Source organism: Embiotoca jacksoni, unplaced genomic scaffold (assembly GCF_022577435.1).
Source record: "Embiotoca jacksoni isolate LCO1_2020_lvr unplaced genomic scaffold, fEmbJac1.0.p SCAF_2, whole genome shotgun sequence".
NCBI lineage: Eukaryota > Metazoa > Chordata > Actinopteri > Embiotocidae > Embiotoca > Embiotoca jacksoni.
Genome location: NW_027185340.1, coordinates 971,677 through 996,270, shown reverse-complemented (window position 1 = coordinate 996,270; position 24,594 = coordinate 971,677). Strand labels below are relative to the sequence as shown.

General features: G+C 40.4%; 1 protein-coding gene across 4 annotated transcripts; it reads left to right on the top strand.

Annotated features, from left to right (window-relative positions):
* Positions 1–74: 74 nt before the first annotated feature.
* stk39 (serine threonine kinase 39) lies at positions 75–23,987 on the top strand. Of its 4 annotated transcripts, none has more exons than XM_069153764.1 (18): positions 75–153; positions 3,826–3,938; positions 4,205–4,313; positions 4,860–4,998; positions 5,362–5,417; positions 6,795–6,904; positions 7,069–7,170; positions 7,526–7,659; positions 7,817–7,865; positions 8,483–8,548; positions 11,470–11,592; positions 12,590–12,619; positions 13,007–13,063; positions 13,855–13,916; positions 19,750–19,802; positions 19,991–20,059; positions 20,246–20,310; positions 22,464–23,987. In XM_069153764.1, the coding sequence occupies exons 1-18, from the start codon at positions 75–77 to the stop codon at positions 22,536–22,538; spliced, it is 1,491 nt and encodes a 496-aa protein (XP_069009865.1). In that variant the 3' UTR covers positions 22,539–23,987. The 4 variants fall into 4 exon arrangements, with proteins under 4 accessions (XP_069009865.1, XP_069009866.1, XP_069009867.1 ...); XM_069153765.1 differs by lacking the exon at positions 75–153 and adding an exon at positions 154–219; XM_069153763.1 differs by lacking the exon at positions 75–153 and adding an exon at positions 1,372–1,916.
* Positions 23,988–24,594: the final 607 nt, after the last annotated feature.

Sequence of the window (24,594 nt, the reverse complement as noted above, 5' to 3'; positions counted from 1 at the left end):
GAACAGAACTCGATGGCCGGTCGGATCTCGGAGCTCACAGGCGACCTGACCGCTCAGACTCGGCTGGTGAGGAGATGTCCGTCCGTCCGTCCGCTTTCCCTCAGCTGCTCCAGTGTCGGGAAGTAGACCAATCAGCTCCTGCGCAACTGATTGGTGCGTTGAAATGTCACGCAACACTGTCAGTGCACGTTATGCCGGTTTCACGGCAGCGTAATGAAGGTAAACTACTTTGTGACTTACACACGACTGGATGCTTTATGTCCTATTGACTATCTTTGACATATCTCATGCTGTTATATTGAGATCAGATCTCTAATCTGCTGTCAGGTGAGGTGTCACCTCAAATGTATTCTTATCACTGTCAAATTCAACCTGGTCGTTTATTCATTTTAGTAAAACAGGGAAATGAAATGCAGTAAATGTGGCATCGCTGCAGCCGTGCAACAACGTGCTTGGTGTAACTGCGCCACCTACCGGCAGCTTTCATGTTATAGTGACCTTGTGAATATCTTTTTCAGTAGCGAGGTGAACTACTATTTGTGCTTTTAAGCAATTAGGTAAGAGAAAAAAAATATAATTTAGTGAATATGTGTTTATCTATATTACACATATTTTAAGACGCAAAAAAAAAAAACATCTTTAAAGCAGCAAACTTTGCTGCTTTTTGCTCCGTTGAGTCATCAGTTGAGTTTGGGAAGGGTTTCTTCAGCGTCTCTTTCTTTACATGTTTTGTCTGGTATAAAACAGGATGATAATTAAATGTTATTCAGTGTCATAATGGTTAAACATATTTCCCACCACTCTACCAGAATGTCTTCTATTATATAAGAGTAGAAACACATTAAAAACATATGGAATACAAATATAAAATAAAAACATAAAACATGATATTATTATATAGTACAAAACCAAATTAAAGTTACCATCACATATTATGAAAGGAGCCGATGACTCTTCTGTTGTGTCAATAGTCCAAAACCACATTTATTTTACATTTATTACATAATAAAGACGAGCAAGAAATTCCTATTGAAGCATCTGGAGGCGGAGAAAGTGAAAACTGTTTGTTTGATGGATGAAATCACAGCTGATCTTCAAGGTTCAGTGTTCAAACACTTCGTTTGTAAACAGCAGCACGTCAACACTCGTGACGAGACAATATATCGGTGCGACGGCGCCATCTGGCGGCCGAAGTCAGCAACGTCCCTCACGGGTCGCATGTGACATTAAATCGTCACACATACGTGTCTCACACACACACGCACACACACACGCACGCACACGCACGCACGCGCACACACACACACACGCACGCACGCACGCAAACACACGCACACACACACACAGTAGATGCCACGCCGTTTTACCGGATAATAACACATGAACGACCGGACGGTGTTCAAAGTAAATGTTTGATTCGGTAACGGTAAAGATGGTCGACTCCATCCCGTCGCCACTTCTCTGAGATAGCGCCGTCCACCGGTGCCGGTGCCGGTCCCGGTGCGGTCGGACGTCCTCTTCCTGGTTGAACATCGTGTTGTCATGTCACTCGTTTTGAAGTGAGCGCGTGTGTCAGTGAGTGAGTGAGTGCGCGCGCATGTGTGCGGTCCGTTATTTTCCGGGTTGCGCTGCGCGGTGTCGGTGTCGGTGCTTGTTCTGCTGCAGCTGACAGTCGTACCGGGAGGAGGAGGTCAAACGGGACCGCGTCCCTCTCTCCCGCCGTCTCCGTGTCTCCGTCTGACGGTCAGTCCGCGAGAGACGCCGCTAACTCAGCAGCATCACCACCACCATCATCATCATCATCATCATGGCGGATCAAGGCGAATCTCCGGTTCCCGTCCACCAGCCTCAACCGGCGCCGGTGACAACCAGCTGGCCAATTACCAGGGAGTCGTACGAGCTGCAGGAAGTGATAGGTGAGTACCGGGGACGTGTCGTCCCGGGGAGGCTCCGGTCCGACGGCTCGACGACGACGAGCGGCCTACCGGCATCTTCCACATGCAGCAGCCTCCGGTGATGCTTTGCAATGCGGATGTTCCCGGTGACAGACGGCCGGTCGACGGCAGATGTGACTCACCGGAGCTGCACGCGGCGCGGACATGTCCCGTTCACAGACCTGCTCGCGCGGTGCCGCTTCACGGCACGTGTCCGGTTTATTATCCATCAATTAAAAATCACAGAAGAGATGTGAGAGAACAGTCAGCTGTTCTCCTGTGATGGCCGACAGACTATTACTATTATTACTATTACTATTATTACTATTACTATTATTATTACTATTACTATTATTATTACTATTACTATTATTATTATTATTATTATTACTATTACTATTACATTATTATTATTATTACTATTATTATTATTATTATTATTATTACTATTATTATTATTATTACTATTATTATTATTACTATTACTATTATTATTATTATTAATATTATTATTATTATTATTACTATTGCTATTATTATTACTATTATTATTATTATTATTATTATTAATATTATTATTATTATTATTATTATTGATCACATCTTCTCATCTGGACAATATTGACCATCATACGACTACAACCAGAAATCATCATCAAACAGAACATTAATATTCTTCCTCTGAATAATCAGACCTTTTAGTTCATATCACAAAACAACATTTTCTGTCTTAAAATGTGAAACGCAGCAAATATTAGTCGATTAGTTGATTACAGAAAGTTAATCTGCAACTATTTTGATAATTGGTGGAAAAATAGCTCAAATTCTTTGTTTCCACGTGAATATTTTTGAGTTCCTTCATTTGTGTTTGATAATAAAGTGAATGTGTTTTGGTTTTCGGCTGCTGGTCAAGACTTCACTCGTTGGGCTTTGGGAAAAAAAAAGAAGTAATAATTTAAAAGACCAAACAGCTAATTAATAAATTAAAAGAAAATCATCAAAAGATTAATACATTTAGAAAATATTAAAAATGTGCTTGTTTGTTCAACTATCAGTTCAAAAACTCACGAAGTCCTTTTCACAGCCGACGCGCTCACTCAGTTGTTAAATATTGTTGATGGTATTTTGCGTGTTTTCATCCTGTGATCAGAGATATCAACAGCTGGATATTACTGCTGTTGATTTATGGAATCATTTTAATTTAATATTTCCTCTTGCAGCCATTTCAACTTTCCCAGTGTTTGGAAAGTCATTTTAATTACAGACTGTAAGTCACACAATGCTGTATTTTTTTTGTTGAACATCGACATGAGTCATATGTAAATTATTATTAATAAATGGAACAAGCGCGGTAATCTCTACGGAGAAGGTGCAAAAGGAAGTAGTGTAGATATTTTTGGCCTTTGTATGTACTTTGCAGCCCATAAGTCTTATCATTAGTGATAAGAAGGAGCGCCACAGCTGTGTGCTGCTGACTGATGACTTGGTGAGACCTCCTCGTCTATTCATCATCAACTGCTGAGCAGTCAGATCTCGTGGTTTCTCTCCTTCTCCGTATCTACCGCCAACAGCTGGCCAGTAATATGTCGCGTGTCGCAGCGTCTTGGCGTGAACAACCGACTGTACGACTCCACAGCGTCGCCTGATTTGTAATGAACCAAGTAAACAACTCACCACGTTGGGAGAAAAAAAAAAAAAAAAAAAGGAGCCGCAAAGTCAGCTTGTGTTCGTCTGATGTTTCAGCCAGCACACATGAAAGATGTCAACTTTAACCTCAACACAAAAGCAGGCGGCCGGACACGTGCACCGGGCCTCAGCGGTGCTGAACCGAGTCCTCCAGCTGTGCGGTTCCTGTGCACGTTGTCATTGCTCCGTTGTGCTGTGATTGCAGGCAGCGGGGCCACAGCTGTGGTGCAGGCCGCCCTCTGCACCCCCAGACAGGAGCGCGTGGCCATCAAGAGAATCAACCTGGAAAAGTGCCAGACCAGCATGGATGAGCTGTTGGTGAGTACAATAAATACGGGCTTTTTTCTCAGCCCAGTGTTTTTGTCCCACTCTTTAATGTTATTTCTACTTTCCCTCGGATCCATATCGTTATTGTTCTCCTGTTATCTGAAAACTCAGGATCTCTTAATGCACTTTGTAGTTTGTAATACTGGATCATTCGCTGCAAGCCTGTCTTATAAATGTATTGTTAACAGAACTGAGGTTATTGTTAAATATGACGTTTCTTATTCGTGAAATATTCCGTCATTTGTGTCAACTAATAGAAAGAAATTCAAGCCATGAGCCAGTGCAGCCATCCCAATGTTGTCACCTACTACACCTCCTTTGTTGTGAAGGATGAACTGTGGTTGGTCATGAAGCTTCTGAGTGGAGGTAAGTTACTGCTGGCTGAACATGTTAATGTGGTGAAAGCATGTTTGTGCTTGATGGACCGGTTAGAGAACACACGGCAGTTTTAATCAACCACAGTTAGCTCAAAAACTAAAATAATATTAGTAAAGAAAGTACTCACGGTGCTTTGACCACATTAATCACAGTCAGAGGATCAACTTGTATGAACAGCTAAAGGAAGAAATGCATTGACTTTGACGTGATTTAGATGAGTGTGTTTTGTTTTGAATAACAACACATTATTTTATGTTTGTGTTTTCTGAGCACAAAATATTTGGCTGGTTTGAATATAGTTATATGAAAACTGCAGCAAACATAATTGAAAGTCACACGATATAATATCTGCTGCGAGAGTGTTCCCTTGCACATAAGTACGACTCAATTGTGAAGGAATTACAGTGTAAAAGTGTTTTATTTGAATAATTTGTGTTTTTCGGATATTGTTCGCTCAACGTAACAATGGGGAGCTGATTTTTGTTTCTCATTTATATGCGAAAACTGAATGTTTTCCTCTGGTGTCTGTTTCAGGCTCTATGCTGGATATAATTAAGCACACAAACAAAGAAGAGGATAAAAACCGATCTTTAGACGAACCTATTATCGCCACAATATTAAAAGAAGTTCTGGAGGGCCTGGACTACCTGCACAGAAACGGGCAGATTCACAGGTAGCTCTTTTAATTTGTTTCTCAAATTTGGTCATTTCCACATTTGTTTTTCTTTTTAAATATTAAGAATTAAAAGACCTTTCTTTGGCAGCTGAAATGTTGTGACTTTATTGTAAAATACTCAGGACATCACAGTTTAAAAAAATCGCTACGGTTTAAATACGTTCATTCATTGAGCTGCAGCTCAGTTTTAATGTGTACACTTCCTGGATTTCAAGGTCACCGGGAGCTTAAAAGCGTTTTCCGCCCCTTGGGCAGCGTTGTACATGGTTATGGTCGCTGGGCCTCATTAACACCGATGGAAGAATCAATGCTGCCCCTCATGACTGTTGTTTCACTGAGTTGTTGTTTTGTTGACCTCAGGGATGTGAAAGCTGGGAACATCCTACTGGGAGAAGATGGATCGGTACAGATTGCAGGTTTGTTGAACACACTACTATAGTTGCATTATTCCTCTCTCTTTAAACCGTTATTAGTCTCTTGTTTAAAATGAAATGCGTAGGTGCATGTGTGTGCGCGCCAACGAAGGTGGGACTGAATTCACAGATTGTATCTGAAATCAGTCTAACGTGAGACAGATAATGCTTCCTGAATAATTCTGTATCTTCTGCTTCAATCACTTCACTGAAGCTTTGTTTTCTGTCACTTTAGTTTAATGGTATAAATCACTGCCTTTAAGAAAATAATACTTTTTTGCAGGACTGAACAAATACTTTTAAAACAGTGTAAAGAAGATAATAAAGATAATAAATAGACCTCTTTCACAGAAGATACTCAGACACGTCCCAGTGGGAAAAACACAGGTGTTAATCAGTGAATTAATGATGGCTGATCTTTATTAGCTGCTTCAGTTTCAGCGTCCGCCGTGTTGGAAGAAGAGGAACGACTCTTGTAGTTGTTCTTCCAAGATGGTTTTACTGATTATTAACTTTGTAGTCGCACCATTCAAATAGTCTCATTAGCTAACTTAGCTGTTTGAAACAACTTGTTATGTTGAAACCACACATAGACAAAGTATGGATCTTTTTAAATTGGCTAAGCGGATTGTATACTTGTTAATACTGATATTATTTTAGGGTAACTGTCACACTCACTGGCTTTTGTCACCATTTTCCCTCTGGTTTTGTCGATACTTCCATTTCTTCAGCTCTTTCCACCGAGTTGCAGATGTTGACCCGGTCAGAATTTCAGCATCTGGAACTTGTTATTACAAGTCTGAGGCTGACGAGAGCTTTTTTCGGAGTTGGTTTACTGGACCACTTGAACTTAACACTGCTATCATTAATGTTATTATTACCCTTGTGCTGTTTGGACAGTCAGTCAAAATGTCTGCCGTGGAAAAGTTTCATCAAACCCACAATATCTTTTAACCCAAACAGAAAGGTCATTATATGCAAATATACTCTTATGATAAACATCCTCCTTAAATGACTTAAGTGTATTAGATATGTTTGGTTTGTATTTACTTTGTGACCATTTACACTTCAATGATGGTAATCAATGAGCAGCTCATCACAGAGGCAGGTGTGCTCGACTCACGTCAGAGGAGATCAGAGGCAAACATCCTCTGAGAAGTCAAATTCGAGTTGTGACACGTGAAATGAAATGCTGCGTGTCTTTGTGGTCTGCTGGTCGATATGTCCTGGCCTTCCCCTAGTGGCCACAATCGGTTTAGTACTGAATTTTAAATGAGTAAATTACTGTATACTGTAATTGTTTTTATTTTTGCCAAAAAGTCCTGATCATACACGTTCAACTTTATATGAACGATGCTTTGTTTCTTGATGTTTTTTCAGATTTCGGAGTGAGTGCATTCTTAGCCACAGGCGGCGACATGACGAGAAACAAAGTTCGAAAAACCTTTGTTGGCACGCCGTGCTGGATGGCCCCGGAGGTGATGGAGCAGGTGAGTCTGGTGACCATGTATATTCAATTCATTCAATGAGTTTTCTGTCTGCTTATTAGCGGATATATCTTTTTGGTGTGTTTACCACTAATAGTATCTCAACATGAAGCCATTGAGAATTGAGTGTATTACATCGATGGTGCAAAGTAACTCTTTGTCCACAGGTCCGAGGCTACGACTTTAAAGCAGATATATGGAGTTTTGGTATTACAGCCATAGAGTTAGCAACAGGCTCTGCCCCCTATCACCGCTACCCTCCCATGAAGGTGAGTGTTCTTTATGTAATGTCTTCTTGTAACGTACACCGGCACCAGCAAAGAAGAAGAAAACAAATGGGGCCATGAACTCTTGGATTGCTAAACTTTCCCTTAAAGCAGCTTGTTTCTGTGAAGTTTCATCACCAGAAACAAAAAGAGTGTAAAGAAAATATATTTGAACTTGCTGCTTTAACTGGGAACCACACAGCTAATAAAGAGGGAACCTTTTATCTGAAGGGTGCTTACCTTTACTTTTCACATCATTTCCACAGCTTCCTGCTGCGACTTTCTTTTTCTCATCTACTTGTGTGTTTGTGTTGCTGCTGAAATGTGTGTGCTGACCATTTCATTTCTGTCTTCTCAGGTTTTAATGCTAACCCTACAGAACGACCCACCCACTCTAGACACAGGTGTTGAGGACAAGGAAATGCTAAAAAGATATGGCAAATCATTTAGAAAGCTAATAACAATGTGCCTTCAGAAGGATCCTGCCAAAAGGTTTGCACCACGCTCCATATATCAACCAAATGTTTCAGTGAAGCTGATGCAATTTGTGGTCAATAAAAAGGACCTAGTTCTGATTAACATTCAGTGAATGCTGTGTTCTGATGTATTATCTACAATGGTTTTTTTGTTTGCTTTTTTTTATCTCTAGGCCGACAGCCGCAGAGCTTTTGAAGTGTAAATTCTTCCAAAAGGCCAAGGTATGTGGTTCATCTCAAATATTTGTCTCACCATCTTTGTTTTGTATTGCTATTATTGTTATGTTAATGGATCGTGACAACTCAGAAGTATTAGGTACTTTTGCATTTCATTTTAAATTACAGCATTTTAGGGAACAGCAGTTTAACATTTAGAACCAGACAGCTTTGTATATCATTTAAAGTAGATTTCATTTTTAAATGATGTGTATCATAATAATTACTGGTAGATTCCTCCAAAATCTTTTAGAGCCATGAAAATCTGTTAAAAAAAATCTGTAGTATATGAATATCAAACTAATTATTTGTATCCAAATTAAACCAAAAGCCAAGATAGGTGCTTTTAATTTAGTGAATAGGATTTACCAGGAACAGATGGTGCAGCCTCACCTTACTAATTCTAATTTAACTGCTTTAGTTACCCCTCAAACTGTCTTAAGAAATTTCCCCTCGGGGATTAATAAAGTGTATAAAATAAATAAATAAATTACAACCTTTGCACAGCTGATTTCTGAGGGCTCCTATTTAAAAAATCAACTTCAGATTTGTGACTAATTTATCGTTTCACTCTTTATATTATTTCTCTTTTGATTCTTTTTTTTTTTTTTAATGTCTTGCAGAACAAAGAATATCTGGTTGAAAAGCTTTTGTGTCGTGCACCAAAGATTTCCCAGAGAGCGAAGAAGGTATGTTTACGTAAACATTCCCTGTAAAATAACTCAGTTATTGGCTAAACATGAACAAATTATGACAGAGTGCACGGACTGACTGAAGTGTCTCGTTCCACCGGAGTGTTGCATTTACAGTCAACACAAAGCGGTGCACTCTGACTTTCTTCAGCACCTCAAACGCTCGGTGCCCTGTTGTGTAGATTATGTAAAAATATGGGCCGCTGCCACGTAAGAGACGAGCGGTACGGATGCACTGAGGCTTGTGTGCAAGCTCTCTGCAGGTGTCACACTAAAGACAAACAGGATTTAATGAATTGTTAACATTAGGTACCGGGTCGCCCACTGATCACAGTTTACTGGGAGGAAGTGCAGCTTTTAGGCGTAGCTGATACTGGCTTAACATCACAGTTCGCCTGGATGGCCAGCTCAGATGTGGAAACACAGAGTCATCGCCAGAAGGCGGAATGGCCGAGCAGAGGAGTGGAAATTCACTGACATGGTTGGGTGTAGATGGAGGACATCGTAGATGGCATGGCCATCACTGTGTGTGACGTCACTATTACGCACAAACGGGCCACGGTGTCAATAGAGAGGAAGGAATCTATGTGGGAGGGGAATGATGTTCTTCAGGTTTGTTGATGTGGGAACTACAGGCATGTCACAGTCATAACAAAAAATATTAATGCTAAATAGAAATGTGCAAGTACTATATCAAGCTTTGCCAGTGTGGTGTATTACAGCCACAAGCTTCCAATTTAGACTCTTTTTCCCATCACTGAAACACACATTATACAAAATTAGATCTAAAATGAGCTGCAGTATTTAGGATTTGTACAGCAGGCCCTTTGCCAAATGATGAATAGCAGATTAGAACAAATGATGGCACTTTGCAGATGTACTTTTAGGGAGTAGAATCAATGTGCTGTGCAGTCATTTCAGACCAAAATGGAGATGCACAATTAATGAATACTTACTGTAATGAATACACTTTGTTTTTATGTGTGGAGTCTTCTGAAAAGTCTCAAATAGGCAGCATGCAGGGTTTTATGCAGTCCAGGTAATATCTGAGTCACCTGATATCACTTGGCGAGCCGCAGAGCCGGTGTCCTTGTTGTTTTGTACTGATTTGACCTACAGAGTCATCTATATTAAAAACTCAGCAACATTGCCCAAGGCTGGCAGAGACAAGCAATACTGCAGAAACAGGGATTCCAGAAAGTTGTGACCTCTTTATATCAAGACCGCAGTGATCTCGCTCTCTGAAGATCATTCTCCAACCCTCCCTCTTCAGCTCCTGTCTTTACACAATCGCCTGAAATCTCTTGACCTCTTTGATCTGCACTATTTTCTCTCTGCCCTTTTGCACTTTTGTTCTTTGGTGGTTTTTTTCTGTTGAATTTGTACCGTGGTGGTTCTGCAGTCATGTTAAGACCTGCGATTAAACTTCCAGGAAACAAACACTGATGGGGTTGGAGAGACGAGACTCGTGGCCGCACAGCTAGTACTTTCTAAATAAACTTGAATCTGACCTCTCTAATATAATCCAGTGATGACAAGGACATGGCAGATCCTGTCACCAATAAAGTAATTTTAAAAGAATACTTTAATTAGTGAATGGATAGAGAAACTGAGGGATGAGATAATTAAAAGTAAGTGAGGACCAGAGGAAATTGCTTCTTGCAGATTCCACAAATGATCATATTTGAAATATGAGTGTATACATGAGATGACATTAAGTCATAAAGTGTGAAGTGTAGGTGCATGTGAAATAAATAACCAGCAGAGGGCACCCTGACACCCACGATAAAGCTTTCAAATGTGAAAATTGCAGGCTTTATTGTTTAGAAATGACACAGGTGTAGTTTACAACCAATACGGGTTTGAATCAATAATTTGTCACAATAACAAGTAGCAAAATAGAAAAGGATTGATATCGATTGATATTGAGGTAAAAGTTATGATCTGCTACACAAAAAGGTTGATGGAATACTGATTCAGGTATTCATGGATGCTTTCTGAAGCTTAATTAGAAAAACAAAACTAACAAAATAGTTCAGTTTACAGAAGTTTAGCCTCTAAAAACTCCAATAATCCGTCACTCCCAACATTTTCACAGTCTGGTGATCATGTGTGGCTGCTGAGTGCATTGATCTGTGTCTGCTGTGCTGAAGGATCCTGAGGAGAACCGGGGGGGGAACCTCGGTTCTATGTCTACCACCAGCAGGGTAGTGCATCTTTAACTTTGACCTTGTCTGGAGTTTATGTGACCCGGTGGTAGCGGCGTGCAGTCGAGCATGCTGTCTCTTCTGTAACTCCTGTTCTCAGATCTGATCTCTCACTGCTCGACTCGTCACGTGTTTCTTGTCTTAGATGCTTTTCCAGACCGTAGAACTGCAACTAATTCCTGGTTTTACCAGCAACTCTGCCACATTTACTGTGTCTGCTTCTTCTGATGATACATTATAATGCTACTGCTGTTTATTCATGTTGAAGTCACAGTGGATCAGATATTGTTCGGTTTTCTCTTGTATTCATTGTGCTGTACCCAAACTGGTGCTACTGAACATTTACTACAAACAAGTAATGAGTTTTAATTGGAGGGCTGAGCAGTTTTGAAAGTAAGTTGTACGACATAAAGAAAGTTAATTTTATTTTATTTAAAAAAACAAACTTCAATTCGTTTGTTATATACGTAATTTCAAGAAACACAAGTCATTATAGCATGAAACATGTTTGGTTGTAATGTGAAAAGAATCTGCTGCACTACTGTTGTATCAGATACAGTTTATTCAGCAGGCTGAGGGACTTTGTGTGTGTGTGTGTGTGTGTGTGTGTGTGTGTGTGTGTGTGTGTGTGTGTGTGTGTGTGTGTGTGTGTGTGTGTGTGTGTGTGCGTGCGTGTGTGTGTGTGTGTGTGTGTGTGTTGTGATGGTCCAGGTGAGGAGAGTCCCAGGCTCCAGTGGCCACTTGCACAAGACGGAGGACGGAGACTGGGAGTGGAGCGATGACGAGCTGGACGAGCGCAGCGAGGAGGGCAAGGCAGCGGTGAATCAGGGCAGGGTAGGTGAGACTCCACGCAGGCCAGCTCCAGCCCTGTGAACTCCTTCATGTTTACATCAGTAAAAAGTTTTACAACACATCATTCAAGATATTCTTTCTGGTTAAGCTCTATCAAAACTATAACTGGTGCATGGAAATTCAGGATTTGAGTCATTAAGGTGTTGCATGTCACCGATCGCTCCAACTGTTATGTAACTTCACCCTCCGTCTTAGACACTGTTCTTTCCTTCCCTCCCTGACTGCTTGGTTTTTTTGGATAGCAGATGGCTTATCTCTGAGAGCTGTCATGAAGTCACTGTAATGAGCTGTAAGGATTTGAGGCAGGAGGAAGTAGACAACTAAGATCAAAGAGCCCTTTGATAAAGATTCCCAGCTTTAAGGCTTCAGTGTGTAGGATTTAGTGGGATCTGTTGGAAGAAAGGGAATATGATATTCATTATTATGTTTTCATTAGTGTATAATCACCTGAAACTGATAATCGTCGCGTTTTTATTAACTAAGAATGAGCGCTTCATATCCAGGAGTGTTTCCTCTTCCATGTTGCACTGCCGTGTTTCTACAGTAGCCCAGAAGAAAGAAATCAAACCCTCCAGAGACGGCTGTTCGTGTTTGTCACGGTCACTGTGGATTGTCCTTCATGCTTGGAAGAGGAGGGTGAAGCAGCCTCACTAAATCCTTCACACGGTTCCTTTAGTGTACGATGCAATAAATAACAACTGACCAAAAGTAATCATTCAGGACTTTGGTTCCCTTGTATTGATCTTAGGCTTGTTGCTTTCCAGCAGATCTACTCTGTTGTTTCATTAGGTAAAAAAAATGAGGTTTTGAAGAGACATATGGATGGATAGAGAAATGTACGTAGTGTGGGAAATTTGGAAAATGCAAAAAGTGTGTGCATTACAGTTGTTTTGCTCTTTGATAAACTGAAAACATGTCTTTCACTGCACTGTGCCTGAATATGAACATGTAAATGTGTGTTTGATTTTTTTTCCTCCAGTCACGAAGGGTCAAAGATGAGGCCAAAGATGTAAGTTAGCGCCTGCTCTCATACACCAATTTTAACATCAAAGTAAAATCATAAACATCTTTTTGCATTTTGATGAAGGAAACAGACTTCTGCTGCTGGACAGTTTTTAACTTTGCAGAGGAGCATTTTTGGAAAATACCATTAACTGATGCTTGTGTAAGAATCATGAACTCAGTTATGAATGTTTGCTTCACCGCACACATTTTTATGCAATCTATGCAGCTGAGAAGCTGTTTTAAACTCTCTGACAAAGCTAGCAAATTGCTCCTCATTGATTGTTTTCAACTGACTTCCCTCTGTTGTCTTTCTACGATGAGCTCTGATGTGATATTTATAGAGGTTGTTAGGATATTCGCACAATTACGCCTCTCATTTTGTTCCTCCCAGAATGAGGAGAATGCCAACAATGTCCCTATTGAAGGCTTGTCTATTCAGCATCCCCAGGTGAGGGATTCAGCAGCCGCTCTAATTTGTCATGATTCAGTGACCTTGATATCACAGTGATTGTCTGCGTGTGCTTGCGTATATTTCTACGTGTGCATACTTAACGCTTGTGTGTCTGTCTTTGCAAACGCGTCGGTGGGCGAGTACGTGTGTGTGTGTGTGTGTGTGTGTGTGTGTGTGTGTGTGTGTGTGTGTGTGTGTGTGTGTGTGTGTACATGTGTGTGTGGGTCTTGTGGAGGGATGCTCTCAGCAGTAATAACTCGGAGTAAATGGCTGTCTGCCTGACAGTGCCAGCTCAGTGGCTGGGTGGATCTCATCTGAAGACTCACTGCCATTGTAGTCTATTTTCCAAAAGCTATTGTCGTTCTGAAAATGAGCCAAAGCAGTTTGAGGTGTAGTCTTATACCACAGTCAGGAATTAACTGTGACAGCTACTCAGCAGTCATTTCTTATCCATAATATCCATTCTTTGCCACATAAAGAGTTTATTTGTTGTGGCATTGATAACATTGATAGACTGTTACACATTATACTGATATGAATTGTTCCTTTTATTTTTCCCTTACAACTTTCCCTGCAGCTGCAATGAATGGAAGATATTTCTTTAGTGAAAATGCACCGTGTAGCCAAATAGAGTGTGCAGTTTATTCTGACTATGTTCATTGCAGTTTCCAGAACCTTTTGCTCTGCTCTGCATGCTTTGTGTGAATCTTCTTGTTTTTTTTCTTTCTGATCTTTAAATCCTTGTGAACAAAGTAAACTGCTTGATCACCAGATATTTTCTTGTATAGGTCGAACCGTTTGAAGATACACCCTTCATTCAAGGTGCTGTGAACATGGTACTACGACTAAGGTGAGACTGGTGAATTTTTTTGAGATAATTTTGCTCCATCACACACACAAACAAACGTATTTTAAATCTATTATTCTACAAGCAGAAATGCAGTTTTACAATGAACGTCGCCTCACTTTCTATTAAACATGCAGGCTACTCATAGACCTGATGGTCTTTGCCTGCTACAGATGGGATGTGGCATCAAATCCTCTGACTTTGTCTTCCTGGTCGAGTAGACGGGAGGATTGTTACACATCGCTGGTTCTCACAATCTGCTTTCCTCCTTTAGACTGTTTGCACTATTTTAGTGACGAAGTGAAGGCTTGTGAATCCGCCACAGAATGATCAATGCCGATACTTCCTGTTATCATGTGTGCAGTATGTGTAATAAGGACATTTAAGGTAGATGCTCAGTTACCTTTGCAGCACATCATAATGCATTTAGATCTTAATCAGAAATAGAAGTAGATGCAGGATTTGCAGCTCCAGAAAGACAGTCGAGCATCTTTTGACAGAAAGCCTGCTTGGAGCTCCCTCGTGAGCCGGTCGCTGAGCACGCTCTTGCTTGAATAGGCATCTGAAGGTTCCCCCCCCAGGCCTTTTATTCTGTGCTAACACAACAGTGGTCTAGAAGCAACGAGTGGCAGCTAACCGTTTACTGGGGGAGACTCATTATTCCAACCTGGAGATGAAAACAGTCGTGAACTGATTTGACGGCTCCGACTCTTTCTGCTCCTCAGTTTTACAATCTGGATTTTCTCGCTCAAAACTCAGTGAATAGATTAGATCTGGTTATCGGTAGTACAAGTACAACATGAGCTTTCACTGCAGCTCTTATTAAATGTAAAATTAATGAGCGAGCATGTAAAAAAAAAAAAAAAGGTGTCAAAGTAGAGTCTTGCAGCAAATGAATTAATTTCCACAGAAAAAAACGCAGTCACTGTGTTTAATATGATCGTGGCTTTAGGCTGTCAGTTCGTTTCTAAGGTTTGTCAGAAAGAATGATTGTATTAGTGAAAGAGGTGTGATGGATGCCCTCTCACATGTAAGTCCCAAAGCTCCATGATCTCCAAAATATAAGGGTTTAAAAAGCTCTTTTATGCCCAGATGGACATTTTACGGTGCCTTCTTTTTCAACATTAAACTTGAAAAAAGATGCACTTGACAAACTATATATTATATTTAATGTAGGGTAACATCACAACATAAGAAACCTATTAAAGCCTAAAACAGTGTGTGATGCTATCAACAAATATTATCTGGATCTGAACAGCAGTCGTTATGCTGACTTAGAGTCAGTCCTTTTACTTGTTTTGCTTTATATTAAATGTAACATGAAACAAAACAGATTCAGAGTAATTTGGTTCTGACAGGAGAAATGAATCAGCTCCAAAGGTTTTATAAGACGACAGGCTGCGTTCATATTTTGGGATTTTTTTTTTGGGCTGTGTTCCCGTGTTGTGGGGGCAGAACGAGAGATATTTATGGATTTTACAAATAGTATGAGGCTGCATAAGAAGCAGCGTAGCTAAGTAGGGTGATTAAATATAGGATTTATGTGGAATATTAATGTAAAACTGATATTTTTCAATATTTATTTGTTTATTTGAACATTTTTACCAAATGCGTTTTTTTTTTTAAAGGCATCTGTTACTGAGTCATCACAGGTTTTTCTTGTAATACAAATAAGAACTCATAGTCATGTGGTTTTTAGCCTATTTAAAACTGTTTAAAGCAGTTGAATGGAGTTTGTTGATTAGACAGCAGTCTGATCAGCGACCTGCCACTGAGCTACAAAACATAAACTTTGAATACAATTGGTTAGAAAGATCATCACGCAGCCTCTTCATTTTTCGTGTAAACCCATTGTTAATACGTGAACGTAATGGCATTTGAGAGGCCAAAATAAACAAGTCAATTGCTCTCCTTGCTCAGCTGAGAAAGCAGTTAGAGCTGATTAGAGTTTATGATGTCTTGATCCCCTCAGTAGCAGGGAAGAGATGAACAGCAGCAGCATGATTAGTTTCAACATTTTGCCTGAAACCCACTGAGAACTCCTCCGAAAAGCAAAGTCAGCAGTTTAAAGGGAAAATGCATATAATAGCTGACTGTTTTCCCTTGTGTTTCTAAAGCCTCGACTTCATAAAGGGTTACTAGATGTTGATAAATGTCAGCTTACCTTCTGAAATATCTTCTTGATTTTAAATTTCAGAGAAACATGGATACAATACCTTCATAATAATTAATAATAATAATAATAATAATAATAAATACTGCACCATTAGTTTAAGCCACGGGTTTGTTGGTCAATCGCACAACCCTCCGCTACCTCGTTTTACACCCAACACCCGATAGTACATTTGGTATTTAAACATTGTGGGAACAGGACAGCAGCAGGACAACTGCATCAGTCTGGATCGAACAAAGAAACTTGACACCAGTCAAAATGTGAGGTGTGTGTACCTCGCTAGCTTCTTGTCAGGTGTTTTTTATAAACCAAGTAGATCGCAACTTTGGAAGATTCATTCACGTGACCATCCGCACAGGTATTTTAAAAAAAATGGAACTTTTTGAAAGTATTGTAATCTGGACCTGATCGTCAACAAATAGCATAACAGTGATGAGCTGAACTTCTATCTTTTTGCTGTTAAAATGTGAGCTTTGCTTACTTTTCTTTCATCGCACGGTCGATTCTTCTCAGACTGCTGAAAAAACGGCAAAATAGAAAAGGAGTTTGTGTATAACATGTCATAATGAATGCCAGCAGCCTCAGCGCAGCAGGACGTCTGTTTGTCGGCCTCTTAGTGTGTATCGCGTTTTCATTTTCTTATCTAAAAATTCCAGTTGGCTTTGTTATCAGTAAGCTGTGTGACGGCTAACAATGCTGCGTTGTTCTGACAGACACTGAAATCATTTTAATGGATCGTACTGGAGACTTCCTCAGCAGTCTCCATTACGTTGATTAAGCCTGTACCTAAAATCCCAGAGCTGTCTTTATTAGGAACAGCGCTGTGTCCACACTCTACCTATTTTTTCCAGAGTAATCTCGTCTTCTCATGTTTCACCGAGCTCACTGTGTTCAGAAATAAAAAAGGATGTTGTGGGTCCTTTTTGTTGGTCTGGAGTTTCATTAAATCTTCAGAGAAGTATTCAAAAAGGTCTTTTCTACTGAACACGGCTGATCCCCACCGGTCCCGGTGCCTTCCACACAGCCTCTGTGGGTTTTCTACAGAGGAGGCAGATTTTACTTGAGCAGGGTTGTGATCATCTGAAATACATGTTGCCTCATCAGCCTCGGTAATGTACACCTCCGGCTTTCACTGCTGGGAAAAGAGATGTTGTTTACATCCATCTGCTCCACCAGAATTTCTCCTTTTTTCAAATGCAAAATGTCTAAAATCTAAAAACATCATTTTGACTCCCAGCTAAGTGAAAGCAAAGACTCCCACCGTCGTCTTTGGTCTTGCTGCTAACAAACTCATTACAGACATGTCGTTGGTTGTGTGTGTTTTGACTTATGGCTTTAATCTCATCTAAAATGAGGGTTGTTGGCTCGGCAGCTGATATATTTAACTAGACTATAAACCAAATGAATCTTCTCCTGCCACAGTTGTTTTTTTTTGGGTATATCGCTGTCAGGTCCATCCTTTACCAGAAAACAGCTACTCCCCCGTCACAAACACATTTTAAAGAAGGATTTGGGATGTATGCGATGCTAATGAGAGCACGTTTATGCTGCAAAGAGTCTGAAGGGTTCATTTTATCGATGCACCCAAACTAGTGCATTGATACGTGATGTATAAATGCCTGTTTGGTCACATTTTACTGCAGTCTGGGATTTAGGATATATACTACTGCAGAAGTATAGTGCTGTTACAGAACTTTGTGTCTACTAAAATCGTATTTAGTCACATTGGCAGAACTCCACAGTGACACAGAAAAAGCAATCAAAGTCTGAGTGAATCCAAAACTTTTCTCCAATTCCTTATCTGATGTTTGAGCCAAGTTTTTTTTTATTTTTTTTATTTATTTTTTTATTCTTTTTAGTATATATTTCCAGTGGATGCAGCAGGTAGGACGCAAGCAAGAAAAGCAAGCTGTTACCTTCATACCGCTCTTTATGTGGGAAACTACTGCGAAGTCCTCTGAACATTCACCGTGGTTTGTTCATTCAAAGTCACTCAAAACGAAAGAGAAAGAGAAAACTATGTATATTATAATTTTCATGGCAGTTCACTGACCATATTTCTGTCAGTTTGTTGGCCTTCAGTGTGCAACACATTTAATTAGCACCCTAAGCTGTAAAAGCTACTATAATGAGAATTCGTACACTACAGTAACAATAGATCGAATTACCGTGTTTATGGGAAAGAACAATGACAAACCCAGAGAATTATCACCCAGTTGTACGAGTTGTTCTCACCCCGACAAAGCGTTTTAACGTCTGCTCATTGTTCTGGTTTTACAGCCTCACCGTTGTGATTTACTGTCACTGTTCTGTAAAAAGCCGCTGCAGTCTGTTTGCTCTGCACCGAGGAGCGGGAGGAGCAGGAGGAGGTGAGCGAGGAGCTGCTGCAACATTAACAGCACTCAAAGAGACAAATATGTGAAGGAGACCGAAGTCAGAACAGAGAGGAAAGTAAATATTTGAGTATTTACTGTTGGCGTGATGACAAACGGTACAAACCAAAGGAAGGAGTAACTTTAACACAAGTTTCTGGTGATCATTTCAACACAAACACTATCGTTGCCTCAGCAAATGTTTTTTGTACATAAACCTAACCTAAGCACTGTGTGGGTTGAAACAAGCCATCTACATGCTGGTATGAGTTAAAGGACAAATATTTATCAGGTGAACACAAATATGACTGCAAATGCACAGCTAGTCCACCTTTGTAGCAATTAGTGATGAATAATGGTATGATTTGAAGGGGAATCGTGGATAATTATCTTTTATTGTGGAATTGTTGGTGCACAGAGTATTTCTCATGAGAGTAGGATATTAAGGAATAGATGTACTGGCTGGCCAGACAATAGAGGTCAATCAGAGTTATGATACATGTTATTAGAAAGAATTATTCATTTGCATGCTCTCTCAGTAATGTAAATAATTATTGAAAAGTAGGTGTCACATGGTTAAGTGACTGCGATGCGAACACGCTGCTGTTCCAACAATTCAAACTAAGTTAAAGGGGAAAGTAGAATATGCGGCCGTGTGGCTACTGAATGAATGAACGGCAGGATTTCAGATGTATTTTGGAGATGGGATGAGAAACCTGATAGACTGATGAAAGGACTGTTACCTGAGAAGCAGTGAGTCAGAATAACAGCACGGCAGCTTATTTCTGACTCTGGGAGGCTTTTTCAGAGTTGGTTCTCAGTAAGAAAGAGTCCGGATGAGTTGACGTGGCGCTGATGGACTGTTTGGACGTGGACGGTGGAGGAGTGATGTGTTTGTGTGCGATGTGTTTTCAGCTCGTGGCAGGGTGTGACTTGGCGTTCCTCATCATGCTGTTTACTATCTGAGAACGCTGCTGTGGAGGGTCTGTTAGTGTTGTGTGTTGTTGGCTAGCTTCCCCGGGTCTTTGAAGACACCGCTGCTCCTGTGGAGAGTATCCTGAACTGTTTTCTCTGGAAACTGTGGGGTGAAATGTACTCTGCACCGTATCATCTCTTCCCTCAGCTCCCAGAAGTCATTTTCATCTCTGCACTCAGCCATGATCTCCTGCTCGTTTCCCAACGTTCGGCAGCTCAGTCATGTCTCTGCTCCGTTTGAAAAAGGAGCTGCTGCAACTTTTAAATCGGCCATTTCAGGTACTCCGCAATCACACCTCCTTGTCTCTTCTTTCAGGAACTCCAAGAAGGAGCTGAATGATATCCGGTTTGAATTCACTCCTGGGCGAGGTAAGAGCTCAGCCAAGATAAACTTGGAAGATGCTATTCCCTTTGTGATCACATCTTCACATGGTATACATCGTTGTGTGTGTGTGTTGGGTCATGGCAGAGTGCTCAGGACAGTATCTAACTCAGTATCTTAACACAATTACCTTCTAAGTAACGGGCCAATATTTGCCATGTTATTCCCCCATAAGACACTGCTGATGGCGTTTCCCAGGAACTGTTCTCGGCTGGTCTGGTCAACGGGCACGATGTTGTAATTGGTAATGTTACACCTCTTTATTCACGTAAATTGTTTTGTTTGAATCCATGAACCCATTTAACTGAAAACTTCACTTGGAGAGCGTTGTCATGGTAATATGAAAGCTTTTATCCAAGATGGATTCATTTCATCTGCATGATGGAGCAGTTTTGTGATATTATTTGAACATTATTCTTCTGTATCACAGTTGCTGCTAACCTCCAGAAGATTGTAGACGACCCAACTACCTACAAAGTATTGACCTTTAAGCTGGTGAGTTTCCAGATGACGGATGGTTGACGGGTTTGTCCTGCCTGACAGTGTCCATCCATAAACAGCTTGTTGATGCAGCATCTTTTCTTAAAGGTTTTCAGTCGATGACACAAAGAAAATAGTTTTGGGAGAAGTGAAAAACTGAAGTAGATTAAAGGAGTGACACTTTAGAAACCTATAGAAATTAAATACCAATATGTCTTTACATATATATATTCAGTAGGCATACATTGTACTCTTTTTATACTCTATATGCTGTATAAATTCAGCATGTAGCATAAATAAATTCAAATGTATGCTTTGTTTAAAGCAAATATTTTACGTTCAAATACAAATATATTTTGTTTGTATTGATTTTTTTTTGTCTGGGATCTATATTTAATGTTTGCTATGTAAGTAAGTAAGAGGTTTAACAATAATAACTACATTATGTTATGACCCATTTTTCAACCAGCTCCAGTCCAATTCAATATTGATTTAAAAAAAAAAAATATTCTTCTTCTTATGTAATTTATCTGCAGTAAACACATGACCTGAATAGTTCTGCGTGAGGAGAAGATTTCCTGTTTTTTGTTTTAAATAAGATTTTGTGATGTTTTGTGTGTGTTGAGGAGGAGAAGCAGGATTCTGACTCTTCATCTCCAGCACGAACAAAACACCAGAGGTCAAACACAATTTTCAACCAACAGCCAGCAATGCTTTCCACAGTTCACCTGTGGGTCCGTCCTACAGTACAGTAGAGTAAAGTACTGATTATAGTGAGTTGAAGACTAACTGGATTTTGCTTAAGTTTGTTTTAAGAAGTCATCCTTGCTTCTTTGAAAGAAACGATGCTAATCCCTTCGGTTTTGACAAAACCAGGAAAATCATTGTCTTTGACCTTTGTGTCGTTGTGGTAAACAACATCTGGGCTTCAGGTCACCACGTTTCACGGAGTGACCTTTCTGCCATGTTTGCCTGATCGGCATCTCAAAGTGTCGCAGGTGGACAAATCTCTGGTGAAGGCTGAGCTGCACGGCACGACACGGAGATATACGCTCGTGCTTTCATTTCCATATGTTAACTCTGCTCCAAAAAAATGTCCCCTCGGGGATTAATAAAGTAAATACCTACCTACCTACCCACTGCTGGCGGCGTAGAAATCACACTGCGGTCCAACTCATGCCTTTCTAAACGAAGAGTTATGAGGGCAGTGTCACAAAACCTGGGGAGTGAGAATAATTACCCTCGCGTGGGGAACAATTCATAACACTTTATGCAGACAAGTTATGGTGAGGGTGGCACGATAGCAGCTTTACGACTGAACTGAACAAGAGATCACTGTAGACTCCGAGCTCACAGAAACGGACCTGTTCGAATAACAATGCCGTCATGTTGATGAGAAAAGCCCAGAGCTCTCAGACCCGGAGTTTAGGAGTGTCTCTCCCAGATAAAGTGGGAATTGTTTGAGGGCAGCAGGTGTTAGTACCCATTCAAACTAATCTTTGTTAGGATGGCTGAACAAAACAGAAAAAAAGCGCTCTAATTCTGAATTCTAGCCACACTGTGTATTTAATATCGCCTCGCTGAACTCTGCCTTGTCAGACAGAGCGCTTTCGTTAACACCCATTTGTTAATGTTATTATTCCCAAATCGTTAGATGTTGATTCATCAGTGCCATTTCCTCTGATACAGGAAGCAGCAGTTTTAAGAGTAAAGCTGTAAAGATCCACTGACTACTACGTTACCTGCCCAGCAGCACATAGCAGGCGGACGTAGTTAGTGACTAGATGCTGGCAAAAACTAGTTTTTGTTTTTGTTTTTTTGCAGCTTGTTTCAGCTTCTCGTAAGAAAAACTGAGCAGTGTTTGATGAGTTTTTGGTGTCAACATGACCACAAGTTTAAACATCAGGCGGGAAAAAAAAATCATCAACTCGGTAAACAGTGTATTTTAAACTCTATGCAGACCAGACCGGCCGAACCCGGATGTTATTATCTAATTAAAGAAACTCAAGTTCTGGTTAAGAGTACCAGAGAATTGTCACATTTTTTTGGTTTTTTTTCTTTCTACTTTTGAAAATATGAAACCCGGTAACTGAATTTCCAGCTGCTCGGCTGTGTTTGTTGCCAGAGATGTGACTGATCCTCGTCTCGCTGCCTCCCTCCTCCTGCAGGCCTCCGGCTGCGATGACACGGAGATCCCGGATGAGGTGAAGCTGATTGGCTTTGCGCAGCTGAGTGTTAGCTGATGCCCTCTTCATGCCTGAAGCAGGTGAGACAGGGGAGACAGATCAGGGCACACAGACTGAGGAACATACCACCACCTCCTGCAATATCTTCCCCAACACCTTCCCTGAAAAAACTCACTCCCCCTCCCTCCTCACTCCTCTTCACCTTCCCCCGAGGCCAAGCTCTGCAACCGCCCTCCCTACACCTCCTTAGCGCCGACTTCCCTGCTCACTGCCCCCCCCCCCCCGCCCCCACCACCACCACCACCCGACCTTTAACCTTAACAACATTCCACCGCCCAGCGCACAGGCCAGGAACCTAAAGATGTACTCAGGTGGTGAAAGAAGGTGATTAAGATGTAGCTTTGAATGTCTTGTTTATTTATTTCATCTACTCATTTTTGTTTTACATCACATTACCTCTGTGTTCAGCAAAACTCTCATTATTTATTGAAATGAGAAGTTTGTAGTTTTTTTTCTCTCTTGCGCCTTTTTGTTGCCACCGTGAAAACAAATTTGCTTTGACTCACATCTCACAAACCCACTCATTTGTGAAGTTTCCCTGAGGTCTGTGTCAGAATGTAAGATTTAGTTCATTTATGGGGAAAAGCACATTTTCACATTAACATAATGAATGTCTAAAAAGTGAATGAATTGTATTTCCGTGTCAAGACCTGTTTCAACACTGACAAGAATGGAAGCCTTTGCTTGAGTGCAGAAAAAAAACGAGACCTGGATGCTACTGTGTATAATTTGCTGCGCTCGACAGTGTTAACGCTTCAAAACGCTAGAGGTGCCTTCTTCATTTTTCTGTGCCTAAGAAAGTAGACAAAGGGTGAGACCACACAGAGGACAGCACCTGCTGATTACCATTTCACCAACGTATTACTCCAGCAAAGACACAATTCAAGTGAAGTATATAAATTTAATGAAGCAAGCTAAAATGCACTTTTGGGTCTGAGTGCGTGCACCGATGCTTAGCCCCCGGAGACAAGTCAAGTTTTGCGCTTTTGTCATCAGACAAATAAAACATAACAGAACCTGCAGTCACCTGTTCTGGTTGATGTTTTCAGATGACAGATTAATCAATGAAACCACAACAGTTAAATTTTCTTCTCTGTCCTGCTGCAGTACGAAACTTATTGTTCCCCAAAAATGTAGTAGTTACTGAAAATGTACTGTACGACAACGCATCCGAGGATGAAACCAAACGGCAACTACTGAGAGGGTGACGAGCCATTTGTTTGTCCAAACAAGTCCAATAGCTCCAAATTATTTTTAGGTATTGAGGTGGTAAAAATTAACTTCTACTAAATTCTTTATTTTATGAAATAATTTATTGTGTTTTCTATGTACAGTATGTGTACCATTTCAGCATATTACGCCCTGTTCCCTCTCTGTAATCAGCTGATGTCAAATTTCTGATGAGGAGCAACAAATAAAGAATTGCTATTATTTAAAAAAATAAAATGTGTATTTCATGTTAGCTGCCAGTTGTCATCATATAATCGATCATCGCCAGATTTGTTTGTAATCATTACCTCCTTTCACCTGCACGGAAACCTACAGTGAGGAACTTTTGTCTCCCACTTCTGTCAGAGAAGGAAATTACAAAAACACGGTGAACATGTGCTTATTTCACAGCTTACTCTGTCGCTCGTGTTGTGGCTATAAAACGGTATATAAATGATGTAAAAGGCATCACAACCCCCGATAAACGACTCGTTTCATTCTCACAATTTGATCCCTTTAGTATGATAATGTTTGGAAAGTCACGAAGAGCCACAAGCTGAATTATTTTATCCCTATTAGAGTTATCTGGATCAGCTGGAGGAAGTCCGGTGAGCATGTCAACTTATTTGATAAAGGTTTGAAAGTAACGGACATTCATGTATATGTAAGTCTTTAAACTTACAGCTTTAAACGTACACGTTATTAAATATTTAATGATACAGAAGAAGCTTCATTATTTACCAGATTTTGGGTACAAATTTAAAACTAATTATTCCTCATTTGGCGTGTTTCCAGCAAGAACTTGAAATCACATATCTCTCCTCTTGAAAATAGAAATGTAAGT